Source organism: Chiloscyllium plagiosum, chromosome 24 (assembly GCF_004010195.1).
Source record: "Chiloscyllium plagiosum isolate BGI_BamShark_2017 chromosome 24, ASM401019v2, whole genome shotgun sequence".
NCBI lineage: Eukaryota > Metazoa > Chordata > Chondrichthyes > Orectolobiformes > Hemiscylliidae > Chiloscyllium > Chiloscyllium plagiosum.
This window is the reverse complement of record NC_057733.1, coordinates 42,051,577-42,078,819: the sequence shown is the minus strand read 5'-3', so window position 1 is coordinate 42,078,819 and position 27,243 is coordinate 42,051,577. Positions and strand designations below refer to the sequence as shown.

Below are 27,243 nucleotides of genomic sequence, written 5' to 3'. Positions count from 1 at the left end.
TGAGCTCAGCTGACTGCAGTGATATGTTTCTGAGATTTATGTCCCTCCATAAATAAGAGGAAGCAAAATATGTTTTTTTTAAAAGCGCTATCACACTTTCAAACCGCAGTGCTCAAAGTCCCCTACACATAATAGCGAAGGTCATGTGTATGGTTTAATCACATGGAGCAACATGTACGCAAAATGAACAAATCTTCATCAACTATTCCAAAATAGGCTTTGATATTTTTAAAAAATGTCATTAGGTTATAAAAAACAAATTCTTTCAGCGCTTCAAGCTGCTCATTTAATCTAACAACTTTTTTTAAAAATCAAGATATTGTGAACCTCGATTATTCCCAGTGGACCAAATTCAAAGTAAATAATCCTTTCGTCTTTGACTGGAAAAATAGTTTCTGAAAATAAATTCCTCTTGCAGCACATTTTCCACAGCAATCTCAAATGACGAGTGGGTCTGAGTCAGAGAAGCATTTCACTGGTGGGTGTTCTGAAGACCATTTGAGGGTGAAAGTCTTGACAGACAGCCTGTGTTATAGGTGGGCTCTGAAACATTATAAATCCATACGGCATTTAAATCTTTACAGAGATGGGTTATGACCAATGAATGTACCAGATTGGTAATCCATCATGGCTTGTCTGTTTAACTCAGTAAATTGGAGCCAGCAGAATGCCTAAAGATTTATATAAAAATAAAATATTGCGGAGGCTGGAAATCTGAAATACAAATAGAAAGTGCTGGAGAAACCCAGCAATTCGGCAGCATCTGTGTAGGGAGTGGCAAAGTTAATGTTTTGAATTCAATATAGAGGAACCTCGATTACTGAATATCAATTATCCTAATGCAATACTGCCTGCCCATCCTGAATGGATAATCGAGGTTCCTCTATACTATGTACTCTTCAGAATTGAAAGGAGAGGGAAAATTGTGCTTTTTACGCAATGGATAGAGAGGAAGAGGAGAGGTTGGAACTGATGGCGAGCAGCAAAAGACAAAGGAAATGCTAATGATGGTGGAGGAGTGATAGAGATGTAAAATAAGTGTAAATGATAGGAGTGAAAGGAGAAAATGGGCCCACTCTGCTGAGAGAAAAACCAAGATGACACAAACAAGACATGGCCAGGGAGGGAATTGGGGGTTTAGTGTTGGTTGACATTGCTTACGGCAGGCCTGGACTGAGAATGATGATTACTGGATACTGCTATTGTGGCAAGTCCTGATTGCCAGGGCGCTAGCATGGTTGTGTCATGTGTATTAGAAACATGAGTTGTCGATTGGTCATAATATCAACCAGCCCCTAACATTGGTAGCAAAATGCTGCACCTGCTGAAACACAGACAGAAATGACCAGCAAAACCTGGCAGCATCTACAGAGCAAGAAATGAAAGCCATGGTGAGAAATTTGGGAAATTGGGTGAGATCTCCAGTGAAGACCTTCTCATCATTGAAAGTTTAAAAAGTCCCAATTTCCGTTAGTGAGCAGAACTAAGCCTATTTGCATAGATTATTGCTCATCATTATTAAATCTCCCCTCATTAATATGCAGATTTCCATTTTTCCATCGCCGCTTAGAAACTAGGTGCTGTGAATTCCCAACACGAACGTCAGTGTGGTTACCTGGCAATTGCTGCTGGCTCCTCTGGCCTTCCATCTTAGAGCTGTAGAAGTCTAAAGCACAAAGAAGGGTTATTTGGACCATCACGTTTGTCCTGGTCAAAGACAAGCACCTAATTACTCTAATCCCACTTTCCAGCCCATACCCTTGAATATCTTGGCATCTCAAGTGCTACTTCAATATTATGAGGGTTTCTGCCTTTACCATCTTTTCAGGAAGTGCGTTCCAAATTTCCATCACCTGGCTGAAAATAAAGTCTCTGATCCCCTCTAAACCTCCTACCCCTTCCCTTATATCAATGCCCCTGCTCGTTCATCTATCCATCAAGGGGTAAAGCTCCTTCTTGTCCACCATGATTATGCTTATACTTTATACATTTCAGTCATGTCACCCCTCCGTTCCCTCTGCTCCAAGGAAAACAGTCCCAGTCTGTCCAATCTCTCTTCATAAGTAAAACTCTGCAGCCCAGGTAACATCTCAGTGAATTTCCTCTGCACCCTCTCCAGCACCATCTTGGATTCCAGACGCCAGTGTCTCAGGGCATGCTCCCTGAGACATATTCCATCCATGGACCTTGACATCCAGCCTCATTGCATCATCTCCACATTTCCCATCCACCTAGAATGTACATCTGCAATTCAATGCTGCACTTTGGAGTACACTGGCACCTTGCACTGCAGTGCTTCTTGTGGCTTCCAGTGCTAGTCCTGGGGAAAGCAAATGGCCTTTCTCTGAACCAGCCCATCCTCCAGATCCATGTCTATAAAGCAGGGAGCTGACTTCCCCTTCCCTGCCACGTCTGGGGCAAACTTCGCAGGGCAGTAATAGCCAGCGCTTGTCTGGGTGCACGGCGCCTTTTAAGTAGGATGCCAGTGTCAGGAATCCTGGGATGTGCCTGCATTGCCACCTACAACAAATGGGAGAAATGAGTTCGCGTTCGGTGAGTGGGTCGGTGTAGGGGCTGGTACATAGTCAATGAGGTGAGTTTGGGACGATGATGCGGGCGATCTCTCTCAGCCTTGCACATTTAAAAAAAAAACCATTAAACGTGGCAAAGCAGATGCTTGGCTGATTTCTAGAAAGGTGACACTTGACTGATTTCCTCATTCTTGATGAAGGGCTTATGCCCGAAACGTTGATTCTCCTGCTCCTCTGAAGATGCCTGACCTGCTGTGCTTTTCCAGCACCACACACTCGACTCTGATCTCCAGAATCTGCCAATCTCACTTTCCCCTAATTTCTAGAAAGATCCAGGCCAGTGTTCCATGATCGATAACCTCTTGGCTATACTGTGAAGGGTCAAAAGTGTAATTGTTTTGAGCAAGTGAAAGGGAAGATGGAGGGAGTGAATGAGAATGGAAGCTCCATGATTGTGTGGAGGGACTAAATGTCAACAGGTTACCAGCCTCAAGGCCAAGGGGATTGGTAATGAGATAACAAAACAAAAGGTGAGTGTAGAGGGGGTGTGAATGGTGGGATGTTGAATGGCTGCCAAAAGAAAGCAAAGTACAGGAAATGAAAGGGAAAGTAAGCCAGCAAAGGAAAGCCAAACTGAATGGAGGCAGAGTTAATGATCTAAAACGGTTGGACTTGTTGTTGAATCCAGATGCTGAAAATGAACTGTTACTCCTTGAGGTTGTGCAGAGCTCAATGGAATGGAAATGGAGTATTCACTGAGAAGGGGGAAGTAGTATACAAAGGTAGGACAAGGATGATTGTTCATAGATGGTCATCAAGATATTGTCCTACCTATCCAGTGTCCTCGGCAGATCTTCTCCTCCCTTCACCTTAGCAAGGAACAATAATGAAGTTCTCACTTACAACACATTTAGCAAGCAGCCTGTCAGCTGAACTCAGGCAGAGATTCAAAGGTAGTTATGGTCACTCTCACCCTTATGGTTGACATCAGTGGATTATTGCATGCAGGAAAATACAACATCAGCAATGCCTCATAGTTTACTCGGGAAGCCACAGGAGCTCTGTATAAAAGGAAAGGAGACTTTATTCATGTCCTCACTAACCAGAACAGCACAGGAGGAAACAGTATGGGAATTTTTAGGCTGGCAGGATTTCCAATGGTGTCAGATCCACTTTACTGTGTGTATGTCATTCTTTGAGCCCTACATGTGACCAGGATTTCCATTAATACAAAAGGCTTTCATTCCCTTAACGTGCACTTGGAGTTTGACCATGACTAGGAGAAACTCTTGTTGAATGCCTGCTATCCTGCGAATTCAGGACACATTCCTCCTGCGGCAGTCAGCTATACCCATCTGTTGGCACCTTCCAAAGGACCAGGAGGGTGGCTTCTGGATGTTGGGTGCCCATAGTACCCCAGACTGATAACTCATGTCTGCTACCTGACCACTTGAGGACAGTGTGCATATAATGAGAGCTGTATGGAAGCTAGGACTGCACTGGAGCCAGTCATTGGATTTGGGACGTAATGGGTCCGTTATATGGATTTTTTGGGAGACAACCACCAGCACTCATCAGAGAGTGTGTCTGATCTCATTTAATATCTATTCTGAAGGTGCTGTGCCAAATCCTCTACAAGTTAACTGTGAGTTGAAGAGCAGTTGGCTGGACTGTTATGACAGGCCCCTTTCTGGGCTGGTCTCTGCAGTCACAATGACCTTGGCTGACAACATGCCTGACCTCTGTCTGATCTTGCACTGCAGGCCTGAATACATGTGCATCTGCTGTCTGATGGAAGGTAGGTCATTGGCTACCAAGTGCAGCATTCCCTGGTGGTTCCTCAGGGCTGTTGTGGAGATTTGCACCATTTCTGTGCTGGGAAGGATAGGATCTGTGATGTTGGAACCAGTCTCTTGTATGCTGTTTGACTGGCCACAGGCTGGATGGCAGGCCTGTCCATGCATCTTTGTGTATGAACCTCAGCATTCCTCTGTCAGTCACAGTCATCCCATAGAAATCCTGGAAATTGGCTTCAGCAAATATTCCCTTTTAGAGCTTAGGATGATTAACGTTTTAAAGAAATCTTGCATTCTGACTTTTTTCTCTTTTTGAATATGTTTTCACTGTTTAGAAAGTCCATAGGAAACGTTTTGCTTTCTGTTCACTTGCTGTTACTTACAGAGCAGTAGTAATTCCAAACCTTCGGCTGTTCATCATACCTCCAGTGGTGAAGCGCATCCTGTGCTTACCAAAATGTTTCAGCCATCTTCAGTGGTCTTGCTTTCACTACGAATGCTGTCAGAGGAACTTTCTTTGAGGAAGTGAACAAAAAGAGAACCCAGTGTCTTAAAACTTCCATGACTGTAAATTGAACAGATACATAATGGACTCTGACCCAAATCTGATTGTGGTCACTGCTAGGACTCAATTCAGAGGCTCAATGTCAGGTCCAAACATGGACGTCAATGTACGTTGGATTTATAGCCCCTTTATCACTTATCAATAACGAGCAGGACTGTCTTTTTCACTTCATGAAAGATTTTCAAAAAAAGTTAGCCCAATTATGTCAGTCAAGGATATTGAGAGTTGGGCAGGAAATAAGATGGTGTTTAGATGCAGATTGGCCAAGATCTAACTGAATTCCAGCTAGGCCGGAGGGGCTGAATGGCCTGCTGTTTCTGTGCTCCTAAATGGATCATGTCAAGGCTCAAGGGAAGCAGGCCAGCCTAATTCCTGGGATGACTGGACATTTCCATGAGGAGAGATTGAGGTTACTGAGCCTGTCTTGTCTACAGTTTTAAAAAAATAAGAGGTGATCCCCTGAAATTTAGAACATTCTTAAAAGTTTCAACAGTGTAGATGCAGAAAGGATGTCTTCCCCAGGCTTTATGGAGCAAGTGGGGGCCTGCACCTAGGGTATACAGTCACAGAATAAGGTCCAGGCCATTCAGACTGCGATGAGGGATTTCTTCACTCAGACGGTGGTGAATCTTTGGAATTCTCTAACCCAGAGGGCTAAGGAAGCCCAGTTATGCTGCCCATAATCCTTCATGCTGCTTTGCAGACCTCTACTGTCTGCAAGCGACATCCGGAACTGAATGTCAGTATGTACATCTGAGCAGCTGCATAGCCAGGCAGCTTAGAGGGAATTGGGAATGAAGCGAGGAATCAAAGGATATAAATTTCTATTGAGAGATTTTTAGATTATGATGACACCAAGGGGTATTAGGTTAACACAGGGAAATGGCATTGATTTGGATGACCAGCCATAATTTGGAATAGCAGAACAGACTCAAGGCATTAAATAGCTTACTTGTGCCTCTGTTTCTATGCTATATTCAATCCCTGATCCATGATGGAGTTGCTGTCTTCATTGCCTTTAGTATCAGAGACTCCTGGATTAAAGATAGGTTCCAGCTCTGTCAGTATGGAGTGATTGCTGTGAGCTCAGTTTATTGAAATTACCTGTTCCGGGATGTTGTGACATACCTCTGGAGCAAGTGGGACTTGAACCTGGGTCTCCTGGCTCAGAGACGGAGATGCTACAAATGCACCATAACAAATTGCGATTATCTGAGACGTCCTCTTGATTTAGTTGGCTGCTGTTGGACAGCAATGATTGAGAATGGCTTTCAGGTATTCCAACACAGTGACGCTCTTACCTTACATCATTTAGAAGTTTTGAGGGTTTTATTTTACATTCGAATTGGGGGAGAAAAGAAAGCACAATTTCAAAGGCAGTTCAGAGAATCAGTACAAAATAACTTCGTAAATCCTTTTATATCTTCTCTGGAAGGAATAACCTTTGACAAACACACAAATGACATAATGTAGGCTGCCCTTAAGAGGATTGAATTGTAACTATCTGAATGCGTCTCATCTACGTAATCAATCAGTGATTTGTGTGCGTTCCGACGCACAAGTTATAGTTTGTTCCATTATAGATATCCACTTTGAGTTCAGGGGGAGTGCATTTCAGGAGGTGTAGAGAGAGGGAAGTTGCACTCGCTGTAGTTTAGATACAATGACCCACTTACTACAGAGCTGTGAGCCTTAAGATTTCTCCAGTAAACTCAAAGCGACTCTTGGCATTGAATGAATCTTATATCATGTCTTTGAAATATGTGCCCAAGTAGATTGTTTCGTGAGGAGATGCAATTCATTGCAGCATTTGGCTTTCTCTGCGGCTATCTAGTGGTTATTTGTGTTGTTGTAAGGCCTGAGTCACAGCCAGGGTCTGTGGGCCACTGAACCAGTTATTGACCTTCTGATGCTGTTGCTATTGGAATCAATTTTTGTTGCTTGGCACATCACAATTCTCTGGTGAATGAAGGTCTGCTTCAAAGCTACTCAACCACTGCAGAGCCAACACATTACTCACAGGTATCCTGGGATTTACTGTGCTCTGTTGCAATCTCAATTAATGTGATAAAATGTAGGACAATGCACGAAGCAATGTGCCATGTGGCTGATGAGGTGAGAAACTGTTGTTCAGCATTGGAATGCATTGGTTTCATCAAATATAATAATTTGTAATTTCAAACCTACCACTTTGCTCTGTTTAATGAGAATCTTCTGTAGTTTTATCAGGCAGAAGTCAGACAAAAGTCAATGAAGCATGACATAGGGCAGGGTGTGAATCAATCCCATCAGTTTTTGCCTGGCAGATTAAGCTAAATTAATATCCTAACCAAAGTTAATTACTTGTGAACTTCTGTCGTTCACTCTGGTCCAGTTGGCAGTATTACTGCAAAACAGCATAACTGCTGAGTGCACACATAACTGACAGAGTAAAAAATATCACTAAGTTTTCTCTTGTTGGAATACAGTTTAGCTATTTCACAGAACTTTTATTGTGTCCTATTCCCCTTCCTTCCAGGCTATTCACATTCTAAATATATAGTTTCCTTATGGATTTGCAACACTTCTCTTGACTGCAAATACATCATTTTTTCAATATTTCTCCCTTTTAAGTGTTTTCTTCATTGTTTACACGATTACAAGCAATATTTTACCTTCCCATTATTTCTGTATTGACCAGATTGTACTTGCTGAAGGAGTGATTGGTGCAAAAGAAATAGGAAGATTTTGTTTGCATTCTTAGTGACTTGTGCTGGTTGAACACTTCATAACCATCGTCCTCAGAGGTAGAAAGGAAACCTCCATCCAAATAACCATTGTCTCAGACTAATCTTTTGTTTAAGTTCTTCAAATGAGATATTTTATTTGCATTATTCCATGGTGCTGGTTGTTATCGTTATTTGTACAGTTCTGTCTGGCTGTCATTCTCCAGAAATTCACCAAGGATCCTAAGACAGCACCTTTCAAACCCATGACTATTTCCATCCAGAAGGACAAGGACAGCAGGTACACGGAAACACCATCTGTAAATTCCCCTCCAAACCACACACTATCCTGACTTGCTGTTCCTTCTATTGCTGTTCGTTCACTATCAGTGGGTCCAAATCGTGGAATTCCCTCCCTAAGGGCATTGTGGATCTACCTACAGCAGCAATTCACTACCACCTTCCCAAGGGCAGTGAGGGATAGCCAGTGACACCTACATTCCATGAATGAATAAAACAAAGTTCTCCCTGAAACTGTCTACGTACAGTGCAAAGAGTATAACGCCCATGTCTCTTCTCTTTAATCTTTCTTTGTCTATTCCACCGTTCTGTAGTTTAGATTGAATATCTTTACGAGTTTAACTTGCCATATTTGAGCCCATACACAGCGGAAATGTAATTTACAGTGCCATTGTCATTCTGCCTTGTACTTTGTAAACACAAAATTACTGAATTCAGTTTAAAACTCACAGCCTCGTTATGAGGTACTGTAGAGAATACCAAGTCTTGGGACTGGATACCCAAGTCTGGGAAGGACAATTGACAGTGTAGTTCACCTCCAACGTCAACAGTGTCATCTGAGTTCTACACTGAATCTCATCTTCTCTGTTGACATTACGCTGGAAAGGGTAGTAAATGGTGTGGAAGACAAGAACAAAGGATATAACCAGATTGCTGAGAGGGCTGATGTGGGGTAAGTGAACTTCAAACAGAAAAGGGTGGGATGACAGATATTTTGTTAGGAGTTGTGAGGAGAGCCAATGGAAGATAAATGGTACAATTCTAAGAAGGATGAACATACAGAGAATTGTTGGGCAAATCTTTGGCAGGACTGGTTAACAAGGTTTTCAATAAAACATTTTGGAATTTATAAATAAAGTCATAGAGTGCAGAAGTCATGTGGTTTTGCTAAACATAAGTAAAACACCATTTTGGCTCCAAGTGTAGTACAGCATTGTGTCTGATTCTGGGCACTACAATTTAGGAAAGAATGAAGGCTTTGGGAAAAAGGTACGGGGTAACTTATTAGAATTGTTCCAGGGATAAGGAATCACAGGTATCCAAATAAACTAGAGAACCCGCAATTCTTTTCCTTGGAACAAGGAAGACTAAGGGGAGAAATGCATGGGCACTTAAAGTCCTGGTAAATTTAAATGGAGCAAATTAAGAGAAGCCCTTTCTGATGGCGACAGTGTTCTTATTTGAGATGATTGACAAAGGACCCAGGGCAACCACATTGAGTGGTTAGGATTCAGAGTGCATTGCCTAATAGGCTGTGATGGAAGCACTTTTAACTGCAGCTTTCAAAAGGAAATAGAATAAATACTTCAGAGAGAAGATCAGAGGTTTTTGGGAAAAGGGCAGGTGAGTCACACTAACTGGATTGCCTTTGAAAGAGCCAGCACAGACTGTGCTGTAATATTCCCATGACTCTGTGGTCACTGCTCCTGCCAAGTATTGACCCAAAGCTGTGATGAAGAGCAGAAATCAGCAGCATCTTTACCTAAAATGAACATCTGCTCTGAAAGTTCTCACTGAAGCATGCAGCCTGAGTGCCACCCATTGTATTTGTTCATGATTTGATACCCTGTAAACCTGGAAGAATCCAATCACATGAACAGCAAATAATGAACATGATATATGTATGATATTTGACTAAGATGACTTTTTGTATATCTGTTGCAGCTTAAAGAAAAATTCCAAAGACAGACCAACCTATGCAGAACTTATGGTAAGGACGAATTTATCAATCATAAATTGCATTTCCCAGCTAGAGACTGGTTGTGATGTGGGAATTGTTTTGAATTTAGTGAGCAAATTGGGTTGATGATAGTAAGACGGTCTGAAATCCTTTATCACATTGAACTGGCTGATCTGTTGGGAATAAATGTTCGAACTGTCCTTAAAGGTGCTCATGGATGCTACCGCAATGTTTGTTGATAATAGTTAATCTTGATGTATAGTTGGGAAGGGAGTGGTCAGGCCCCACCATCTATCTCAAGACCTATTGGACCTGGAATCAAAGATCCTCTGTCCTGATGAGTTGTCTGGGATCTTAGCAGCACACCTGTTTGATGGGAATCAGGCCTGAGACCTAATATTTGGTGTTCCTTGAGCCAATTTGCACCTGAATATTGAGCATTATGGGCGAACATTTAGGCTTCTACGTTCATCCAGTCAGAATAAGTATTCCTGTTTATAAAACGTCACTGTCTTTTGTCTGAAGGAACTGGTGTACGGATCAAAGTAGTTGAAGGCATTTTGGAACTGGATTCCAGAGTGTTCAGTGTAACTTTAATTGTAAGATCAAAGTCAATTACAATTTATGACTGAGATTTTAAGAGCCAATCTAAAGGTGCTGACTAGCTACATAACCACTCCTGTTATAAGTGTGTTTTCACAAGTTTTATTGAATTGATTTAAGTTTATCACAAAAGAATGATGAGAATAAGACAGTAGTTCATTTGGTTCACATTGAAACACCAGCCTGTGACTGCTAGCTGACTGGACATGTCTCAAGCTCTGTTGTTCTTCTGACTTTTCTTTCTGTGCATTTAACCACCAAAGGTGACTAGCCAGTACCCCTGAGCATGATCAGAGGCTTTCTGAACTCTGATCTCCCAACACATGTAGAGCACATGGTCAGTCCTGCATTGCTGAGGCATTGTACATCCATTTTATATCTGGTTTCTTAAGATTCATGGACATCCTCCCGAGATCACTTCTTGCTATGTACAGAATGGTTCTCTGATGTCATTTATGTAAAAACAAAATCCTTTTCTTTCTATTTTTTTCCTTGTTAGTTGAGAATCCTAAAGCTGGCAATGAAATGCCTGCACTTCCTGATGCTGCCCGGACCTAGTTAACTAAAAATAACAAGAGTACAAGCTGTTCCGACATAAAATTTTATGTTGAGTCTGTATAAGTATCAATGCGTAGAGACTACCAGCGTGTTAAAACTGAAGTCACACAAATACACATGTAAGACCACATGATGCATTCAAGCAATGTTCAACTAATAATTGAAAAATGAACTCCGACCTACCCTACTCCAGAAATGAGAATATTCTATGCTAAACTGAGTTCAGGAGTTCATTTTATCTACATAAAAGGTCAAATAACTATGTGACTATAACACTAATTACAGAAGCTAATTCCAAAGTTTTGTGCATACATTTTTGATATAGAGGCCTGCTACTAGTTCTTTTTAAAAACAATCATTTGACAAAGCTAACTGGATATTTTGGAGCATAGAACTATGCCTTCAAACTAAAAAAAACTGTTTCACTTCAAAGGTCATTACAGTTTATAGCAATTGTAAAATGAGTTTTCTCCAGCACTCTATCTATTAGCTTGAGTCCTAAATGAAAGCCATGGTGTGGGGATACTGGTGTTTGACTGGGGTGGGCAAAGTCAGAAATCACATAATACTAGTTTATAGTCCAACAGGCTTATTTGAAGTTACAAGTTTTCGGAGCACTGCTCCTTCATGTGGCATTCATGAAGGAGCAGCGCTCCGAAAGCTTGTTATTTCAATAAGCCTGTTGGACTATAACCTGGTGTGCGACTCCTGATACAAATGGAAGCCTCCAGCTTTGTTTTTTTTTTGACCTGAAGTGATGTGTCACTCCATAGTCTTATATTCACAGACAAAAGACCATGTCGCCAGTGTCTTTCATTGACCATATTAACACTTTGCTTTTAACTAAATGTTTAATTAAATCGAACTAATAATTGAAAAATTAATTCAGTTCTACACTATTCCAGAAATGAAGAATATTCTATGCTAAACTGACTTCAGGAGTCCATTTTACTTGCATTGAGACAGCTATGGGGTGAGGAATCATGTGCCCTGGTGTTTCACCTATTTTCAAGACTGTTATTCCACCCACCAGCCTCTAAAACCACCCCCTCTTCACATCCTTCAACGCACAGAATTGAGACCCATTGGCATTTTGTGTCAAACTGTTTTATAAGTGTTGAGCAAAACATTTTGGATTTTGTTCTCTGTGCCATTATTTATAAAGCCCATCAAAACCGCAGGTTTCAATACAAAACAGTTTACAACCACTGCTTTGTCTGACAAATGTATGCACCTTGGTTGTTCATTGTAGACAAACAACTATACAAGTTTTGAATGTGTCCCAGTGCAGTATCTGGACAGCAATATCCAGATTGTGATGGTGATCAAGCCCAACATGTGGAGATTGAGCCCAACATGGAGCAGATCAAATCCTTGTGGGGAGTGTGAGCCCAGCATGGCTAAGCACTTAAGGACTGCAATGTTAAACTTTTAGTTATATTTCTGCAATTTTTTACTTTGTGCCTAAGATTTTGTATCTGGGTACCTTTGTATCTAAGATGGCATTGGGAGTGGCAACATCGTATACTTTGCACTATACTCCTGCGTCCCTGTACTCGAGTACACATGACATTAAAATCAAAATCAAAAGTCTTTGCTTTGTCAACACTAAAATTACACTTTGCATTTATTGACAAATATTTTCAGATTTTAAATTGAAAGTAAACAATCTTACAAACGCCCAGTATGGAACATGCAGTCGGATGACAAAGTACTGTAGATGGATTGATTTATGAGGATAGAGGAGTAGGGTGTGTATGTACATCGGCTGTGAACAACCTCTGTGGGTGGGTGTTGTTTGTTTGTCTCTAAGCTCTCTTGGTCTCTCTCTCTCTCTCTTTCTGTCTGCTTGTGTTTTTCCCTGTCTGTTGGTCTCTCTCTCTATGTTGTTTCATGTTCTTCCTGTCTCTACCTCCTTATGCCTCCTCCCACCTGACACTCCCCTCTCTGTTTCTTCTCGTCCTCCATGGTCTCTTCCCACACCCACAGATCGTTCTCTGCCCTCGCTGTCACTCTCAGCCTCTTCTGTCCATCATCATCCACTCCCCCCTGACTCTGTCTATTGCCCACCTCTGTCACTGTTCCCTGTCTCCTCCCCCATCTGTCTCCTTCCTCCACTTTCTCTCTGAATTCCTCCCTCCTTTATGCCCCCCACCCCCGCTCACTCGTGCTCTTTCATTCTCAGACTTGCCGTCAGCTACTCACATAAAGCATCATTTGGGAATTGAACTTATTGTCATGTGCACAGTGAAAAGCTTTGACTTATGTGCGCTACAGGCAGATCAGAGAGTTAAGTAGCATAGATAAATAAATAATAGGTAAACAACAACAAAATAAAAACACAGGTACAGGGGAATGCTAAGAGTCTGTGAGTCCATTCTGTATTTTAACAACAGCAGGGTAGAAACTGTTTTGAAACCGGCTGGTGCATGTGTTCAGGCCTCTGTACCTTCTCCCTGATGATGGAGGTTGTAGAAAAGCATTGCCAGGGTGGAGTGGATCTTTGAGAATGCTGGCGGCTTTTCCTTGACAGTGGGCCTGGTTGATGGATTCTATAAATGGGAGGTTGGCCTTTGTGATTGTCCAGGTCACGTTCACCACTCTCTGTAACCGTCTCCGATCTTGAATGGTATAGTTGCCATTGCAGGTAGGAATACATCAAACAGAATGCTCACGATGGTGCACCTATAAAAGTTGGCAAGGGTAATCACCGTCATGCCTAATTTTCTCAGCTATCTGAGGAAGAGAGACGTTGTTGAGCCTTGTAACCAGTGCGTCCACATGAAGAGTCCAAGAAAGCTTGTTGTGGATGACCACTCCCAGGAGCTTGACACACACTCCACTCGTTCCACTTTTGAACTGTTGGGAAGTGAAAGGGAGAAGGTTAGTTTGGGAGGTGGGGCTGGGGTTGGTGGGCAGGCAGCTGGATGAAGGCGCCATCATTCCTGAGACACCATTGAGAGGTAGGTATTCCAGAAGATCAGGGGAGGTGAAGGAAACCTCAGCTGTCATGGGATACCATAGAGTAGGAGGGAGGTCAGAGGTCAGGCTGTCAGGTCAGATAGGTTCAGAGCAAGACTGTACAGAACAAGCAGGCCAAGAAGGTTTTTCCAAGGTACAGCTGATGTACTTGATGCTTTCAATTACCTAACCCTCTGTTAGCTTCTAGCCATGTCCAACCAAACAATCTCAAAATCTGACATGAAGTCTGACACATCTTACTTGGCCAGTGATGGCTATTGTTCAGAACAATAGCCACTATTATTTGATTTTTTTTAAAAGGAATTCATTCATGGGATGAGGGCTTCGCTGTCCAGCATTTATTGTCAAACCCTAAAAGGCTAATTAAGAGTTAGCCACATTACTATGGGTCTGGAGTCACATGTAGCCCATACCTGGTAAGGACAGCAGTTTCATTAGTGAGGCTTTCCTGACGATTGACATTGGTTTCACAGTCATCATTAGATTCTTAATTCCAGACTTTCATTATATTCAAAGTCCGCCGTCTGTCATGGCGGAATCCGAATCTGTGTTCCCAGAGCATTACCTGGGTTTCTGGATCACTAAGTTGGGTGATAATATCACTAGGCCATCGCCTCCCTGAGATGAGCCTGCCAATTGAAATGGTCAACATGTCTGATTGGCTGCTTTGGACACTGACTGTCCTGATTGACAGGGTCCTTGGCCAATAAGCCTGAGTCTCCCTAAAGAGAGACCCTGTTAATCACCATGGTATAGACTGTCCTCTCCAGGGCATGCTCTTTGGTGCTCTGCTGCACCCGTACCATACCCTATTTGTGTTAAAATTATGTCTGAACTATGGTATATAAAAAAAGGTGTTGAATGGGTGTGATAACATCAACAGTTATCACAACATCAATGTTTCCTGTAGTTTGCTCTGATGTGCCTATAGCAATGTTTATTACATCCTGTTGCATCTGGGCCCTGGGTTCATTTCTGGTAGTGACCAGTAGCTGTCTGTCAATTAAGGATGAAATAGCTTCCTCCCTTCTCTACCATCCCAAACCAATTCCAGATATGCAATGCAAACCAAAGCCATGAATAGTGTTGCTGGTATGTATTTTTAAAGCACATCCTCACAAGATTTGCTCCTGTTGGGGTCGTTTGTACAAAGTGGTTCAGGCTTGATTCTGATGAGAAAGCAGCACTTTCTTAAATTGAAGCTTGGTTGAATTTGACAGCTGTGCCTACAGCTCAATGATTTGATTGCAATGGCAGTACCCAGAATTGGTAAGAGGGTGAGTAAGAGGAATTTGAGAGCCTCATTGATCTTTATTCCTTTGAACATGAACTCTTGACAACGGTATTGTGATAAAGCAGATGAGATGACAGTGATGTTGCGACAATAACAAATCAGTAGTTGCCTTTGAGTGCCAGGAGCCTCTGTGCAACAGTGCTCCTTTTGCTCTGTCTATAAATCAGCCTGGATTAACTCTTTGTGAGGTGACTACAGTTTTACCATTTTCAGCATCATGGACTTTGTAGAGCTTCTATATTCCACAGAAACAGTTTATTGGATATTTCCAGTACTTTTAGTTTTGTGAGCCAGAATTTGCTATTGGAATAATGAGACAGTATTATTTGAGTAAATTGTACAGCAACCTCAAGCAGGGTAGAGTGCTGATTTGCAGTTAACTATGAAGACCAGGAGTTATTGCTTTGAGTTACGTTTACTGCCACAAAAATACCATTGCAGCTTTGGAGCTACATGCACTCGGTTTTTTGAGGAACTTACTACATTCGCCCATTAAACTCAGTTCAAAATTATGCCCATTTGTTATAAACACAAATACCTTTTTAAGAACTGGGTGGTAAGAACTGCCACTTGCCTCGTAACTAAAAATGAATTATGACAAGTGTTGTTGTTCAAGTCTGAAACATTCTAACTTAAAAATATTGAATTTTTTTTTCCAACGTTCCTTTTTTGTCTCCTTTTATCTCTCTTACGCAACCCCATCTTTCCTCCTCCTCATTGCTGGTTCATTATTTGATTTGACATTGAATTAACTTCCTCCTCAATCACCCTCTTCCCTCAATTAATTTCCGAAACTTTAAACCTCATTGGTTGAAGAGAGATCCCATTGCTTAGCCTCTAGGTTCTCAAATATTCGGTTTCCCTCATTCTGCTGTGATCACTCACACCTTAAACAACTTTGAGGGCAAGCAAGTCTGACCTTGTGCCTTGCCACCTCCTCAGTAGACCATGCTTTACCCTGCACAGTGTCAGGCAGCTGATTGCCTTTTTGAAGTTTAACTTTGTCTGATGTTGTTCACTTTGTTCCTTCAAAGGAGAGATTTTGGAAAAGGAGGGTCTTCAGTTTCCTAACTTCAATAACCCAGCAACTGGACTTACTCAGTGTCCCAAACAGAGAGACAACAAATCAAGGCAGCGATCATAATTTGTCTTTGTCAGGAGGGAATGACAGAAATGCAGTTTGTTCCACAGCGTACTATGTTCCTAGTTCGCATTTGTCCTGTAACTGATGTTTCTCACAAATTTAAATCTCAAATGTTCTTGTTATCTATCGATGAACTAGAACTGAGCCCACAAGTTTAGAAATGTTCACTCTGCCACACTAAAGTCCTTGCTGGCTTTTCCAAGATCGCACCGAATATTTAGTAATGCTTCTTGTACGCTATGAGGAAATGAGACTTTGTACGTTACTGTTTCTAGTAACATTGACCCCTTACTAGGGTCTGAACTCTTAGATAATTTATTAATAAGAAAATTTGTTTTCAAATAATAGAAATTGTTTAGGATAGAAAGAGCATTTATATCGGGTATCCCAGAGTGGTTTACAGCATAGTGTTTTTAAAGGCTACTCACTTTTTGAGTTGAAATGATAGCAGCAAAGTACATTCCAGGCAACAGGCTGAGTATTGAAATGAACAGGTTAAAGTAGCAGTTGTAAGAGCCTGTCTTGAGGGGTGTTGATCATTTGCAGCATTAGCATCAATCACTCCCTACCCTTCAACACTTTATTAGTTTCTCTTTCAAGAGCAGATTTTATTGTTTTTTATTTTGGAAATCCTAGCCACATTGACATGGAGTAAATGGCAGAGAAAGGCTACATTTTAAATGCAGTGTTGTTCTGTGGCTTTCTCATTCCACGTGTGTGTAATCTGCATCGACGTATAACCAAAAAAAATCATTGTGGATGTCACAGGTGATGACAAGCATGCTTTTTTTTTATTATTTAAAAAGAACACTCCGTGCTCCGAGGAAGTGTATCGTTTTCAAAATATGTTGCCATGTGATCTCGAAGTGCAACGGCGAAAAAATTTCTGGAAACTTCTGAGGTTTGAGGTTATGAGGGGCCCAGCCCCTAGCGAGCGGTCATTGAAAGCAGCTTCTTATCTGAAGGAATTGCTTTCACATGGGTTTTTTGCCATTATCCCCCTTTGCTACAACAGGGATTGAGAAAGTACAGCGGTCAGCCAGCCTGTGATCTCCAGCATGGGTTGGAACACTGTAATGTTGAACCTTGGTGCCAACTTGTTCACCTGCCAGTTGATCAGGATTCGAGCTTGAGAGGTTGGAAGGGCTTCCTACAAAGGAGCCAGATGTGAAATAACCCAAAGACTACATTGTGTTTCCAGATAACTGGTTATTTTAAAAGGGAACTTCAATTTGGGAACTACAACATAATGTTTCGACAATTACACTTTTCCATCTGTGGTATTTCAGAATAATCACTTCTGTAGGCTTTTTTCCCTCTATTTCAGTGGAGCGGGACATAGAACAACACAATCCCGTTCCTGCACAAACCCTGATGGATCAGTGCTAATAGTTGTGATGGGTTTGGAATGTCTAGGCGTCTGTGTTTTTAAACCAGTGAATAAAGGGGGCTGCTACAAATCATTTCCACACGTTGAAATTTCTTTTGTGCGCTGAGTCCCCTCTGCTGTTTAGGAAGGGTAGAATTACCACACACAGTACCAGAGCAATTCATCTCGCAATGTGGGATTCCTCTAACCCACATTTCTTAGCAAGTAGTCTGGAAGTTCTTTAACTGGAACTGCATAATTATTTGCAGTTCCATCCTCATCTCTTAAACCATCTCAACATATCCCAGATGGGCACCTATATTGAACAGAGATACGACTGGCTATTTGCTATTGTTATTCAGTGGGAGGTACAAAGATGTGGCTTCCAAACCACATTATGTGAACTATATTGAGCAGATCAAGTATCGTATAGGACACACAAATGCAGAGTGTGCTTTCAGAAGCTATTCCTGATTTGAAAATTGCAGCTGAAATAATCAATTCATTAAAAAAGTTGTATCTGGAACCATGCATCTCTCTGGTGTGTAGGATCAACTTCCTGAAAATTGACATGTTTTAGCCTTGTTATGCTATGGCAGTGAACCCTTCTGTTAATTAAACCAAACACCCAGAAAAGCTCACCTCACCTCATAATCTGTTAAAGTATGTGTGACAGAGAACTCCCAAATTCCTCTATGTAAAGAAAAATAATATCAATTTATTCCTTAATTCTAAAAGTGAACATTAAACAACAGCTATTCATAACTCTAAGCCCCCCTTTCTGTTAACTCTTTGTTATCTATCTCCAACACTATAACAATATACTGTTCTGATAAAACCTGTATTAAAATTACATCAACTTAATTTCAAAAGCTGTTGTTGTCGATGTCTGTCGTCTTCTGTTTGTAGATCTTCCTGGGTCATGTTTGGTCTTTTGCTGCAAAGATGTTTTTTATGAAAAATGTATGTTTGATAGAGACTGTGTTGCTGGCAGTTAATCTGCAATGGCAGTTGGTCTCTCTGTCTAATTGTCAAAATGTCTGCTTCCTTATACCCTCAGCAGCAGATCGTTTCATTGGTTTAATGTTGACAAAACAATAACTTCAAAATCAGGTTTTTAGTATCCTGGGGCATAGTTAAACAGGTTCAATTTGAATTGTTGTGAAAATAGCAACCAAAATTCAAGTATTTGTTTCACAGCCAAACGTTACATATTTTCAAATTTCCAGTACGCTCTGAGATTGCTAGTCAGTCCCATGACAAGTGCCTGCAAGCTCTCAGTGCAAAACAGCTTTCGCGCTCTCTTAAAGGTACAGTACATGCCTTCACCTTCATAAGATCTCCTACCTTAAGAAAAAAATGAACTATCATAATGAAAAAATGGCTGCATTTTTTTTCTAATTCTTAACCCCACGACAATGAAATACATAGGACATTAATTCATATTAATTTCCGCACACACACACACATCTTATGTATACTTTATCTGTTAAATCCGCAATAACACATCTGCTATCACATTCTTACGATCCGCAACGTGTACAATTTGTAGATTAAATGTCTGTAACATAGGACTCCAACGAAAAGTCTCATATTCCTGCCTTTAAATTGTTCCACAAATGAAAGAGGATTGTGATCCATGTACACAACTGTCTCTGACACATTATTTGTCACATAAACATTAAAATGTTTTAAGGCCAGTACCAAACTCAATACAGAAGAACCTCGATTATGCAAATGAGTTAGGCAGGCAATATTTTGTTTGGATAATTGATTATTCGGATAATTGATTTGACCTTAAACAAGGAAAGCCATACTGATCTAACGCTGTGCTCTACCAGAGAGTTTGTTTAAATCTATAATTTTGATGAATCTGCTATTTAAACAAACTAATTTTTGCATTCTGCAAATTGCAGGATAAACTGAGAATGACTAAATCCTTACCATCGCATAAATATATGAAATCCCAGTATTAAAAAAGGTCCCGATCAGCTGCTACAATCATAAGAGCATTTGTCAGTTACCGTTGAACTCAGTTTTGCAATAGAAAGAGAGAAACACTGCCTCACGCATATCTTTACTTTCTCTGCCATTTTTTGCATAAACGGCCCGTGACAGGAATAAAGCACTTACTTTTGCAAAAGACCTTGTAACTAACTCCTACGTAAAACAAAAGTCGTTATTGCTTGAGGTACTTGTGTTTCTTTGTTTTTGCCAGTGCTTTCACATCATCTTCCGTACAGCTCATCCAAATTCACTTCCCTTTTTGAGGTAATGTTTTTATATGACCTTGATATCTTGTTCAGATAATCCAAAATTTGGATAATTGATATCTGGATAATTGAGGTTCCTCTAATTTCTTTTCAATGGTCTAGTATTTTCCCTGGTGGATGTTGAGTTTCTTTGAAAAGGAACCAACTGGCTATTCAATTCCATCACTATCATCCTGTAGCAGAGCAGCCCCAACTCCGATGTCACTGGCATCAATTGCAAAGTTGAAGGATTTCAAAACACTTGGTAGAGTGAAAGCTGGTATGGTGGTTAATACTGTTTTTCAATTGTCAAGTGCCTTCTGGCATTGTTCTGTCCAACGAAATTTTGCGTTCTTCTTCAATGAATCTATTAGCGGTGCCAATACACTTAGTTCCAAACATTGAAGCACATTTTTCTTCGAGGTTGGTTGTGGACATTCCTCGAAAGCCTTCATCTTTGCATTCCTTGGGGTCAACCTCCCATGACCGATGTTATGTCCCAAGAACATCATCTCTACCTTCACGGATTCTCTTAGTTGCTTCTCTTATTTGTTCAAAGAGCTCTACCAACTGTACCATGTGATCTTTCCAGGACTCAATAAAGATTGCTACATCATCCAGATAGACTGCACAGTTTGTTAACCCAGCCACAACTCTGTTTGAGTCTTTGGAATATGGCTGGTGCATTCCTCATTCCAAAGGACATCACTTTAAATTGATATAGCCCATTTGGGGTTTCAAACACAGAAGTTTCTTTTGCTTTCTCTGATGAAGGTATCTGCCAGTAATCACGTAGTAAGTCCGGCTTTGTGATGTAAGTGACTTGTCTAATTATCTCTACATAGTCCTCAATCTTGGTATTGGGTTTGAGTCTGATTTCTTTTTACGGCTTTGATGTTCCGATAGTCCACACAAAATCATTGAATCCCAACAGGTTTGGGAACTAACACAATCAGCGAACTCCACTTACTCTGACTCAGTTTGATGATACCTTCGTTGAGAATCGCATCCACTTCCTTGTGGACCTGTCTGGCTTTGAAAAGATTAAGTTGATAGGGGTTTGTTTTATCAGAACAAGATTCCCTACTTATATCTCATGCACAATAACATTAGTCGTCCCCATCTTATTCCCGCATATATCCTCATACTACTGCAACAAAGCTTTCAACTGCGTTCTTTGCGCCTGATAGTTTACTAACCTATCCCACTCCTCAAGGACTTCCTCATTATTTAATGTATTTTGAGGCACATCAAATTCCATGACATCTGGATTTGATTCCTCATTCTACAGGGCAGTAACTAACACTTGTTTCTCCAGTTCCCTCTCTCTATTATAATAAGGTTTCAACATATTCACATGACATACCAGATACAGTTTTTTTCCTATCCGGCATCTTTACCAGATAGTTTACCTGACTCAACTGTTTCTCAATTTGATAAGGACCACTAAACCTGGCTTTGAAGGGATCTTCTCTCACTAGTAACAATACTAATACTTCTTCCCCACGGGAAAACGTCCGAGTCTCACAGGTTTTATCTGTCACCTGCTTCATACTATGCTGTTCCCTCTTCAGGTGTTGTTTAGCTAACTCACCTACCTGATTTAATCTCTCCCTCACCTCTGACACATAATTTAAGTGTGATATCTCTGACTTTGGTCCTGTCAATTTCTCTTTAATTAATTTCAAGGGGCCCCTCACTTCATATCCGAATATTAACTCATAGGGAGTAAACTGAGTAGATTTGTTTGGGGCATCTCAAATGGAAAACAATACAAATATGGGGTATCTTTATCCCAATCATTCAGGTAATCTTGGCAGTATGCTCTCAACATAGTCTTCAGAGTCTGATGCCAAATCTCCCTGGGATTCAGGATGATGTGCACTGGATTTAAAGTGCTGTATACCTGAGCTATCCATGACTTCCTTAAACAGCCTAGCAGTAAAATTAGACTCTTGGTCTGACTGAATCTCTCTGGGTAGCCCATACCGTGTGAAGAAAACTACTAACTCCATCCTCATTGCTTTCATACTCCATAATGGAATTGCCTTTGGAAATCTGGTGGACAAACAGCCTAGCAGTAAAATTAGACTCTTGGTCTGACTGAATCTCTCTGGGTAGCCCATACCGTGTGAAGAAAACTACTAACTCCTCTACCATCCTTATTGCTTTAATACTCCATAATGGAATTGCCTTTGGAAATCTGGTGGACAAATCCATTATGGTTAGCAAGTACTGGTTCCCACTTTTAGTTTTAAGGAGGGGACCTACACAATCAGTCTTAACCTCTGTGAAAGGTTCTTCGAATGTGGGAATTGGCAACAAAGATGCTAGTTTTATTACCGCCCGAGGCTTACCAACCTTTTGGCACGTATGACATGTACAGCAAAATTTAACTACATCCTTGTCCTTTCCAGACCAATAGTAATGCTTTTGTGCCTTAGCCTGAGTCTTTTGTACCCCTATGTGACCTCCTACAGATGGTTCATGTGCTACCCGTAACACTTCCTGTCTGTATGCTCCCAGCAACACCATCTGGTGCACTTTTGCCCATTTATCCTCTGCACTAACCTGCCGTGGTCTCCGTTTTCGTCTTAGGATTCTATCTTTAAGGTAATAACCTTCAGGAATATCCTCTGACTCCTTTGCTGAGTATGCATCCACAAATATATCTTTTATTGTCTCGTCTTTTTGTTGTAAGTCCCTTAGCCTTTCAGGACTAAGCAAGTCTGCCTGACCCTCTGCTTGTTCAGGCTTTTCCTGTACTATTACGTCAAACCGGGTGTCCACTAACTGAACCTCAATCCCTTCATCTTTCTCTTTAATGTCTGCTTTATGCTGTGAGTTATGATATTGGGATCTTGTTACTACACAGTCTGGAAAAATTCCAGGATAATTTTCTTTTAACTCCTGAGTTCCCTGGTCTTCCTTTGGCTTCTCCTCAACAAGGGGTGTCACTCCCACTTTGGATCCTGCTAAATCGTTCCCAAGAACGAACTGTATTCCTGGAGCTGACACTATCAATCACTCCCACTGTTACTCCCTCAGTCTTGAGTTGGCACTCCAACCTGATCTTACACAGGGGAATGCTACATTTCTGTCCATCTATCCCACAAACTACCACCCTCCCGGGTAACAGGTCAGAAAGAGTTCAAATACGTTCATTTCTTACTATTAGAGATTGGTTAGATCCTGTATCTCTCAAAATTATAACTTCTTTCCCTTGTCCCCCTGTTCCTTCTGAGTAAACTTTACCCACAGAGGTGAATTCTTTCTAGAGATCAGGCACGAACTCCATACCCAGCCCCTGCCTGGGCCGTGCGCTCTACTGCAGCTCCTTGGCTCTTGGGGTTTCCTTTATGACTTTCACTAATGCCACTGGCTTAGTTTCTTTTACCACATCCTTTCCCACAGTGCCTTTCTTTAACAACCAGCACTGTGTCTTTACATATCCCACCTTCTGGCAGTGAAAACACCTTTTCCCAGTGGCCTTCTTCAACCACCGGCACTGTAATTTTCTGTGTCCCACTCCAATACAGTGAAAACACCTGAGGTCTTTCACCCTCTTGGGTTTCTTTTTTAACCTGTGGTAAGTAATTACCAGTGTTCTCTACTCTTTGTTTTGTAGTGTAGGATCTCCCCTCTGCCAATTTCTATCCCTCACAAGATGAAATTCTTGCCGGAAGCTAAACTTTGCCTTATGCACCAATGCATATTCATCCACCATCTTTGCCAATCTTCTCACTTCTTGAACTTTCTGTTCATCCGCATGAATTCTTATCATCTCTGGAAATGAGTTTCTAAACTCCTCCAGCAGAATAATCTTTCTTAGAGCCTCATGGTCTTATCTATTTTTAAGGCCTGCACCCATCTATCAAAGTTACTGTGTTTAATTCTTTCAAACTCAACAGAAGTCTGCCTTGTTCCTTCTTTATGTTTCTGAACCGCTGCCTGTACGCTTCTGGTACCAATTTATAAGCACTCAAAATAGCCTGTTTGACATCTACATAATCTCTTGACTCCGCATCTGACAGTGTTGCAAATACCTCACGAGCTCGGCCTACCAGCTTAGTCTGAACTAGCATTACCCACAAGTTCTCTGACCACTCAATCTGCCTAGCCAATTTTTCTGATGAAATAAAGAAGGTTTTGACATCTTTCTCATGAACATGTGGTAGTGTTTTAACTATCTTATCTCTTTATCTCTATCCTGTCAACTTGACTTTCCTGACTAAGTCCCAACTACTGAGGTTCAAATTCTCTCTCCTTTTCTCTTTCTTTTCTCTCTCTTTTCCTCGCCCTTCCTTCTCTCTCTTTGCTCAGTTAAGAACTTTCTGTCTCTTTCTTTCTCCTGTCTCTCTCTTTTATCTATCTTCTCTCTCTCTTTCCCTTTCCCTTTCTTTATCTTCTAACTCCATTTTCCTCAATTGTAATTTTTTAACTCGACTGCACGTGTCTGTTTTTCTGACATACCTAAGTGCTTGACTAACTTCCTTAGAACTTCAGCTTTCCTTTTTTCCCTGGTTAGACCCAATTCTAATCTATTTGCTAATTTTAAAAGAAAGTCCTTCTTCTGTCTTTCTTAACTTTCTTGGCAAATTTGGGAATCATCTTCAAACCCCAGAACCTCTTTAGCAATCGTAAGAGCTACTTCTCTCACTTTTTGTTTAACCAACCACACATGACCAAACTTAAACAAATGGTCTCACCTACATTTTATTTAAAGATCTCGGACATTAATTGGCAAGTGTTTAAATCTGCTGGGATCTTTCGTGCCCCAAATAGATTCAAATCTGCTCACATCTCAGATTGCATCTGTCTAAACCTGTCGAAATCCGGGACGAGCTCCCAAACTGTTACGGCGGGGCGGTGAACCCATCTGTTAATTAGCAGAAGGGTAACACCCAGAAAAGCTCACCTCGCCTTGTAATCTGTTAAAGTATGAGTGACACAGAATTCCCAAATTCCGCTATGTAAAGAAAAGTGATATCAGTTTATGTCTTAACTCAAAAAGTGAACATTAAACAACAACTATTCACAACTCGAAGCCCTCATTTCTCTTAACTGCTTGTTATTTGCCACCAACTGTATAACAATATACTGTTCTGTATTAAAATTACATCAACTTAATTTCAAAACCACATAGTGGCTGTCGTTGTCGATGTCTGTCTTCCTCTGTCGTTCTCCCTGGATCGTCTTCAGTCTTTTGCTGCAAAGATGCTTCATATGAAAAAGGTATCTTTAGTAGAGACTGTGTTGTTGACAGTTACTCTGTCAATGGAAGTTGGTCTCTCTAACTGTCAAAATGTCTGCTTCTTTATATTCCTAGCAGCAGATCATCTCATTGGTTTGATGTTGGCAAAACAATAAATTCAAAATCAATTGAGTTTTAGTATCGTAATTAACTGGTTCAATTTAAATTGGCGTAAAAATTGCAACTAAAACTCAGGCATTTTATTCACAGCCAAATGTTACGTATTTTCAAATTTCCAGTACACTCTGAGACTGCTAGTCAGTCACATGACAGGTGCCTGCAAGCTCTCAGTGCAAAACTTTCCCTTAAAGGTACAGTGCAAGCCTTCACCTTCATAGCAGCCTTCCTTCAGAAATGGGCTACAATGTCGTTTTACTTATTAATGCTGCTTACTTTTATGAGCTTCAAGTTAACTTTTTACATGGCACGTTTCACTTCAGAGTCTGTTTCTGTTCTGTACGACTCTATGACTATGACTCTACTTGAGTCTTACAACAATAACTGAAACCCTGACCATAGCTATTGTTCGCAATAGACACATGGCATTCAGGTGGTTGCACCATCTCAGTTTGGGGACTGATTTCACATATTCATATGTTCAGAGTGTGATAATCAAAGAATTAAGCTTTCACAGCTCTGCTTACTGCTCCCTCTCTGTGGAGGATGCCCTCACGCTGCCTTGAACTTTCTTGAGCCAGTCATAGTCAACAATTGGTCCAGTAGAAAAGGAGTCTGTTTTTCATCAAAATTCACGTGAAGGGCGAAGACCTAAACATTGAGGTGGAACAGATCACAGGAGAGGCTAATCAAAGTATGTCATTTCTAACTTGGGCTATAAAGGAAGACAAGCCTTTATGATAGAGAGAGATTTAGAGCTGCTGCCCATTCACTTCTCACACTGGGTGCACAGATACGTAATGGATACAGATCTGGAAATGCCTCTGTATTAATTTCTTATATTTGTGTTCAAACCCATCTGTAGCCTTCGCCCTGTCTATCTTTGCAAACTTCTCCAGCCCTGCAAACCTCTAAGATCTCTGCAATCTTGCATTTCTCTTTTTTTCCTGTTCCTCTCTTTTCTGTTTTCCTCCACCCATTCCCCATGTTTCCTCCTCCATTAAGATGCTGTTTAATATCTGCCTCCTTGATCAAGCTTTTGGGCACCTATCCCAATGTCAGTTTATTTGGCTGAATGTCGCATATTGTTTTGTGAAACACCTAAGGATACATCGGTAGGTTAAAGCTGCTGTACAAAAACTAATGTCTGTTGAGCAGTGGCTCATCAAATTTACCTTTTATTTCAGTGTTAACATCAGTGCCTTTCCTGTTGAGAACAATGCTGGTTTGTACGCTTACTAAGTTATTGTTTTGTTGAATCACGGTATAATTTGAGCCAGCAAGGCAATGCTGCATTCCTTCTTTATTAGAACATCTTTGACCATCTTGTGGTATAGTGGCTGTGTCCCTATCTTTCACTCAAAATGTCCACGTTCAAATGTATCTATCCCAGAGGTCATAGAGTCATATAGCATGGAAACAGACTCTTCGGTCCAACAAGTCCATGCCAAATATAATCCCAAACTAAACTAGTCCCACCTGCCTGCTCCTGGCCCATATCCCTCTAAACTGTTCTTATTCATGTATCTATCCAAATGTTTTTTAAACATTGTAATTGTACCCACATCCATTATTTCTTCAGAAAGTTCATTCCACACGCGACCCGACCTCTGTGTAAAAATAAATTGACTTTTATGTCTTTTTTAAAACTCTCTCCTCTCATCTTAAAAGTATGTCCCTAGACTTGAAGTCCCCCATCCTAGGGAAAAGACAACTACCATTAACCCCATCTATACCCATCGTTATTTTATAAACTTCTATCAGACTGCCTGTCAACCTCCTATGCTGCAGTGAAAAAACAGACCCAACCTATGTAGCTTTCCTTTACAACTCAAACCTTTCAAAACCAGCAATATCCTGGTAAATCTTTCCTGAACCCTCCCCACCTTGATAATATCCTTCCTATAACTGCATGTCTGGAACCGAACACAGTATTCCAGAAGAGGTCTCACCAGTGTTGTAGGAGAAAGTGAGGACTCAGATGCTGGAGATCAGAGTCAAAACGTGTAGTGCTGGAAAAGCACAGCAGGTCAGACAGCGTCCGAGGAGCAGGAGAATCGACATTTTGAGCATAAGCTTTTCATCAGGAATG

General features: G+C 41.0%; 1 protein-coding gene across 3 annotated transcripts in view; it reads left to right on the top strand.

The window, feature by feature from the left end:
- Positions 1-27,243, top strand: part of LOC122562211 (dual specificity mitogen-activated protein kinase kinase 6) — a 141,115-nt gene that overhangs the window by 95,743 nt on the left and 18,129 nt on the right. For all 3 annotated transcript variants that reach the window (XM_043714911.1, XM_043714914.1, XM_043714912.1), the window contains one exon: positions 9,563-9,608. In XM_043714911.1, the coding sequence (XP_043570846.1) occupies positions 9,563-9,608 (46 nt within the window). The remainder of the gene's footprint in view (positions 1-9,562; positions 9,609-27,243) is intronic.